General features: G+C 41.7%; 1 protein-coding gene across 3 annotated transcripts in view; it reads right to left on the bottom strand.

Annotated features, from left to right (window-relative positions):
- Positions 1-550: 550 nt before the first annotated feature.
- Positions 551-6,405, bottom strand: part of Cul2 (cullin 2) — an 85,185-nt gene continuing 79,330 nt past the window's right edge. For 2 of the 3 annotated variants that reach the window (XM_010614750.2, XM_010614751.2), the window contains exons 18-21: positions 3,435-3,637; positions 1,993-2,094; positions 1,377-1,493; positions 1,012-1,143 (exon numbers count right to left, since the gene is read on the bottom strand). In XM_010614750.2, coding sequence (XP_010613052.1) covers positions 1,012-1,143; positions 1,377-1,493; positions 1,993-2,094; positions 3,435-3,637 — 554 coding nt within the window. Of the gene's footprint in view, positions 1,144-1,376; positions 1,494-1,992; positions 2,095-3,434; positions 3,638-6,405 lie in introns of all 3 variants that reach the window. The other variant, XM_019206155.2, reaches the window with a different exon arrangement.

The following is a 6,405-nucleotide window of genomic DNA, read 5'->3' as shown; positions in this document are numbered from 1 at the left end:
TAAATGCACCATACAGATTTTTAAAGGTGCTAGGGTGATACACTGCTCAGCAACTCGAGACCCACAGAGCAAACTGGAGTCCACACTGCTGTAAGTAAGGGTGCAGGGTTCCGGGGAGGATGAACAGAAGTCTACACCAGAACCTTAGTGCCTCCAACCCCTCAGGGAAGGCAGGACTGGTTTACTATACTTAGAATTAGTGATGTATGAAAACAGAAGGCATCTTTGAAGGAAAAGCTCCTTCTATGCCAGGCCTGAGGTCACCCCACATTCCCCTCACACCTCCTTTCCTGGTATAGTACATCACATCACCAAAAACTATCACTAGAAACTACTGATGGAATTACATTCTCAATACGCAAAATGCTTGTATCCAGTGTAGTTCATAAAACTAAAGATTTTAAAATGTCGAACACATTTTAATGCACTCAAGAACGATAATCTAGACATTTTTCACATGGATTTTAAGGAGTATGAGTAAATTAAACCATTTAGATAACAACTACAGCTGCAGTAACTGCTTGGATGACTTATGAATATATATTATTTTGTTGCCAGCCTATTTCATCCACATAAAAAAAGGCATTCTATTTCTTTATTTTTTTATTTGACAAGCAGCAATATCATGTTTGTCATTTTGATGTAGATACAATTATTAGGTTATCTGTCATATTACAATATTTAAGTTTTTATGTCCTTTAAGATACATTAAAAAAAAACACATCAACTGCAAACGTGAAGGGGAGAAAAGCATGGTACTCAACCGAATTTCCAGATTCCAGCAACACTTCACTCACTCTTTGAGAAAGTTTAAGAAATGTCGTGATGACATGAGCTTGAAGTATCTCTAGGCATTTTCTCAGACGCTCATGACGTGGCACTGGTGACATTGTAAACAGCAGAAAAACAGGGGCTGCCGAATGACCAAATCATGGAGGCAAGGCCTGCTTCTCCCACAGGCACACACCGGAAGTGACGGCAACAATCCACACCCGCACCTGGGTGGTGACATCACGCGACGTAGCTGTACTCATCCGCGGATGCCTGGCTGCGCTCAATGTACTGTTTGTCGATCAGAACCTCGATGCACTTCTTAATCATGCTGATGCTGGGGTTAAACCTCGCTCTCGACTGGCTGATCACCTGTGCAGGAGAGACACAGAGGTCAGACTACTTACGACGTCTAAAGTCAAGCCAAAGAAAATCTGGCTTAATAATGGAATAAGCGAGTACTGTTCTCATTAAGTAATGAAAGATTTATTTGTGCTACTTGGGGACTGTGTTATCTCTGTATCATCTTTAAGAGACACAGTGCTAGTCTGTGCATCAGTAATATCCTCTACCCCCGAATTCTTGAGGTCTGTCCCTTTCTTTACCTCTTGAATAAGGGCATTGTGCCGAAGCAATTTTCGTGCTTTCATGATACGAACTATAGCAGCTTGGAGATACATTTTCCGGTCCTCATCTACAGCACTTCTAGTCTGCTCCATTTCCTGTTTAGGAAAGAAAAAGAAAATGAAACACTGTCACTGAACTTGTTTAACTCATGTTCACAAAACATCTGACCAATAATGAGCATCAAATTACATAGTCTGCTGTACCCAATATCATATAACTAAAACAACATCAATAGTGGGTTAAAGTAGGAAGCTTTGGAGTTTCTGTCTGGCACTTTGGGGGGAGGGTGCTGGGGATGGAACCCAGGCTTTGTGCATGCTTGGTGAGTACCCTAGCTCTGAGCTATATCCTCAGCCCAACCTACACATTTAAACTACATTAGCTTTTCCCTCACACCCATTACTATTCTTTCTAAAATATGTGCTGAGATTTGTCTGATTATAAGATTAGTGAATGCAAGGGGAAAAAACTAGAAAAAAAGTTATCCTATTATTATCCTTGGGGTACAAAGTTTTGCACCATCTCATTGTAAATTCGACTTGTAAATTCCAATGCTTACATATGCTCAGACAAATGACATTAAAAAGCACCTACCTGTGGTGTATCTTTTTGCATCGATGTGGTAATTTTAAATTTTGTTCTTTTACTGCTGAAGTTCATATTTAATGAAAATGAAGACTCTGCATCAATGTCTTCCTACATTAAAAAACGTATTTATAAAAAATAAAATCAGTTTACAGCAAAAAGACAAGTTTTATTATGAGGACTGCTGCATTTAAGAGACTGCAGTAAGCAAGTAATTTTACATTTGTCAGCATTTTAATCAGTCTATATTTGGGAATAAGCTATTTCTGGGTCCCACTGTTAAATACACTACCTGCTGATAAAACATTAAGCTCATTGGCTTAAACAGGACTTAGCACATTAATCTTGAGGGAATAAATGCCACAGTAAGAAGGTGCTGTGATGGGATCCTGAGAGCCTCAGCACCAATTCCCTGCAATCCTGCGGTGACAGACACAGCTGATTCTTCAGAGCCATGTTCTGCAAGTAGCCTTTTTTCAGATGAAAGTTCAGTTAGTTTCTAGAATCACATTTATGTGATGGGCTTAAGAAAGCCTCTCCTATCAGAGTAGAATTTCTCTGGCAGTAGGAAAGAGGTACTTGGCAGGTGGACTTAAGAAATTCTGCTAAGGAACTATAGAGTCACATTTAAAATGTAAAGTACAAACAGATAATCTATATCTTGTAAATTCCTGGGTAGCAAAAAAAGGTTTTTTTAAACTTTCAAAGCACATTATTGCTTAAAAATTAAAATAAGTTAATTTTCATTAATTAAAATCTTAAACATTAAGGATTTCACATTTTCCTAATATTCTGGAACCAGAAAAGTCAATCATTTCTCAAAGAAAGGGTGGACCTGAATTTCAGGATTATGTCATTTATCGTTGCTCAGTCGCAGACTATGAAATGCCATTGTGTCAGGGTGTCAGGAAAATGAACGAATGACGGGAGTAAGAGGGAGACTATGAACTTCACCAAAATGAAGATGAAATAATTTACATCATTTTTTCCCATAATTTGAAATCAGAAATTCATCTCACATTAGTTGTGTTTTAAGATCTAAGCATCTATCATGTAAGACTGTATAAAAAGTTGTCACTAGCAAAGTCATTAAAGGAGTACATCGCTGGCTTGCAGTGCTCCAGAGGGTTATCAGAGCTCCGTGGGACGCGCGTCCTGGTGAGGAGACCTGAGAGTGCCTGAGGGGAGTCACGTGGTGACGCAAGCATGTATGGGCCGCCGGCCCCGGCTGCCACCTCCAATTCAGAGCCAGAGATGAAAACCACTCAGCATGTGGAAAGAAACCCAGGAAGAGAAAGGGGCTACAGTTCAGAAAACTTGCAATCCCCTGGATGGCAATTCTGTAATTTTTCAATTAGCTGTCACAGTACAGGATAAATCAGTCAATCCCTAGGTACCACAGAAAAAACAAATTGTCAATGCCTGATTCCCCTGGGAATATTACCACATACCCTTTCTGAATCATGGTTAATCATTTTCACATCGAGTAATGATTTGATTGTTTTTGTCAGTTCCTTTTCATTCATCTGAGTGCTGTCTTGAAGCTCTTTGTAGCTGACCATTTCACTGTTGTTAAAGGCAAGAAGAACTGCCATTTGGTACGTCGTGACCATGGCTACATAGGGTTTGCCCAGATAGTTCATTTTGACTTCACCTGCAAACAAAATCAAACAGCAAACTGACAGTTCAAAGAAATATTTTCACATTACTTGAGTAATGACTTTATTTCAGATTGTTTTCCTGAGTGAGCCCGGGGACTTCTTAAATTAAGGCAAAGCCACTGGTAACAATGTAGCCACTTTTGTTTGCGAGCGGGGCTATTAATTTTTGAGAGCGTAGCTTAAGTCCCAGTTACTCTATCATAGCTGTACTGCAGCGTTCAAGCCATGTTTTCAAATATTAATAAAAAGGCTAAGGCTTAGGAGGAAGCAAACAACCCAAAAGCCCAAACAGTGAGAGGGTAGGAGAGACAAACACACTGACAAGAAGAACAGAATGACAGTGTCCTTCCAGCAACTGCCTTGTCTGTCTGCATCTGGTCCGCCTCAGGTAAGGTCAGTAAGCCAGGGGCGCCTAGGCATAAGGAAAATGCTCCTGCAACTCCATCTAAACTTGAGTTCTGCCATCATTGAACAATGCTATTTTGTCTCATAAATAACGTTTTTCTTCTTGGTAATTTTCTAGAAGCAAAGAGGAATCAGGGATGCCAAGTAGAGAAATCCATTCTTTTGTTGAAATAATGAATTAAAATGTTCTAGACTCAAACCACCCTGTGAGCTCTAAAAGATTCAGCAGGCTGCAGGCCTACGGAGGAAGCCGCCCAGCATTCACGCATGAGAATGTTTGACAAAGTACCACCAACACACACTCACTGTCACGTCAAAGAGATGAATGGTTAGGATCAAAACACTGCTTCCTAAAGTATCAAGTAGTGCTTTGGTGACTACAACACACACATACACAGCCTCGTTATTGATTAATGGATTTTAAACTGAACCAGCACAAGTTGTGATTTTAAAGCTCATTTTAACTCAAGGAGGGTGTGTTTGATATAAAATTAAACTAGCCCTAGCATCTAGTGGCCCTAGCCCTCTATCTGGCTCTGGAACAATTTGTAATTCTGGTTAAGATTTTGTGCTTCTTTTATTTATTCATTACATAACTGCATAAGATTCTAGAGAGTAAGAGTCACCTCACCAACTCAAACTGCCACATAGAAGCATCACATCTATGCAGTACAGCAGTAACCTTCACTACTCAATTAACCATTAATATTTTTCCTTCAGAAAAGTCATACTTAGAAGAATTTTTCAGTATTATTTGGATAAGAGCATTTAGAGAAATCCCTAACCTACTAATTAGAACATCCAGTTCCCACAAACAGTATAAGTGAAAAAATACCAACAAGAGTATATTACTGCTGGGTATGGTGGCGCATGCTTGTAATCCCAGCCCTCGGAGGGAGGCAAAAGCAGGAGGATCACTGCAAGTTCGATGCCAGCCTGGGCTACATAGTGAGTTCAAAGCCAGCCTGAACTACACAGCGAAACTGTCTCAAAAAATCCCCCAAAACAAAACAACAACAAAAAAACCTAATCAGTACAAGAGTACTTTAAGGACTCAATTCAATGTGTAAGCTTGGAAAATGTGGGAAGAAGCAAAACCTCACCTAAACCACCCCCTACGATTTCTGTGGTGAGTATGCAGGCTCTTGTGGACAAAGTGTAAAACGCCTCCCCGACACGTGCATGACGCCACTGAGGCCCGACGGAGCCACGGGGTTGGTGGCAGAATGAGTTCTCCAGCACACCGAGGTCCTCACCACACCAGATCCCAAAGAGCATTAGGAGAGAGCACCAGTGAGGGGCATCAGTTATCCATCAACTGTATCCCACAGTCCCTACAGAAAAGAGGTTTTGCTCAAACTAGTTTTGCATTATGCCTCTGCGCTGCCTTGCATGTAGTGGAGCACACAGAATCCTCGCTCTTACAGCTCCGCTCTCCTAGCAGTGCGGAGCGCAGAGTGGAGTGTGGAGGGCGGGGAAGGAAACCCAACCTTGTGTGACACATTTCGTTACTGCCCTACCAAGAGCAACAGAGAATGACAAGAGTGGACGTAACCTGCAGAATAGGCTGACAAAAATCTAAGAGGCTGAAAATTAAATTCCTGGTACGTGCACACGCTTTAAAATAAGCCCATAACTGGGGCAGGTATTTAGCTCAGTGGTTCTGTCACCTGCCCCGTAATCGTAAGGTCCTAAGTTTGATCCCTGGTACAAATAAATAAGTAAATGAATGAACAAATGAATGAATAAATAAGCCCACCATGATCCAAGAGCCATTTGCAGTAGGTGCCGGGTGGCCTCTCACCACCGACCCTGTCAGCTCCCTGCAGAGATCTCCTTTACAGATTAGGGGAGCTCACAGATGATCACCGTTTTGTAAGCTGCCACAGAACACCTGACTCCGGCCAGGACACACAGGCAGGACCGCTCCTGGAGCAGGGTACTTCTATGTGGCCTCTAAGTAGCCTTCCTCTGCCTGCTCATTGCAAAGGGAAGAGGAACCTCACAACGCCGGCACCTGGTGACCAAGTTTAGTAACTCTATAGTGAGGCGCTCTGGCATTCTACACCTGCTCATGTAATATGGTGTGAAGCACACACCTATGGAGTATTATCGCCAATAATAACCTGAATGTAATCAAACCCTTGAACCTAATTTCCACTTCATAGAAAGTACAGGGACTAGAACCCAAAACACATCACAGGTTTAAAAAAAAAAAATCTGACAGCCAGGCATGATGGCGCACACCTGTAATCCCAGCACTTGAGGCTGAGGCAGGAGGACTGCTGTGAGTTCGAGACCAGCCTGGCTAAACAGTGAGTTCCACAGCAGTCTGAACTACACAGTGAGACCCTGT

Source organism: Fukomys damarensis, unplaced genomic scaffold (genome assembly GCF_012274545.1).
Source record: "Fukomys damarensis isolate Sample0158 unplaced genomic scaffold, DMR_v1.0_HiC HiC_scaffold_19, whole genome shotgun sequence".
Taxonomy (NCBI): Eukaryota; Metazoa; Chordata; class Mammalia; order Rodentia; family Bathyergidae; genus Fukomys; species Fukomys damarensis.
The sequence above is the reverse complement of the archived record's forward strand: the minus strand, read 5'-3'. Positions and strand labels throughout refer to the sequence as shown.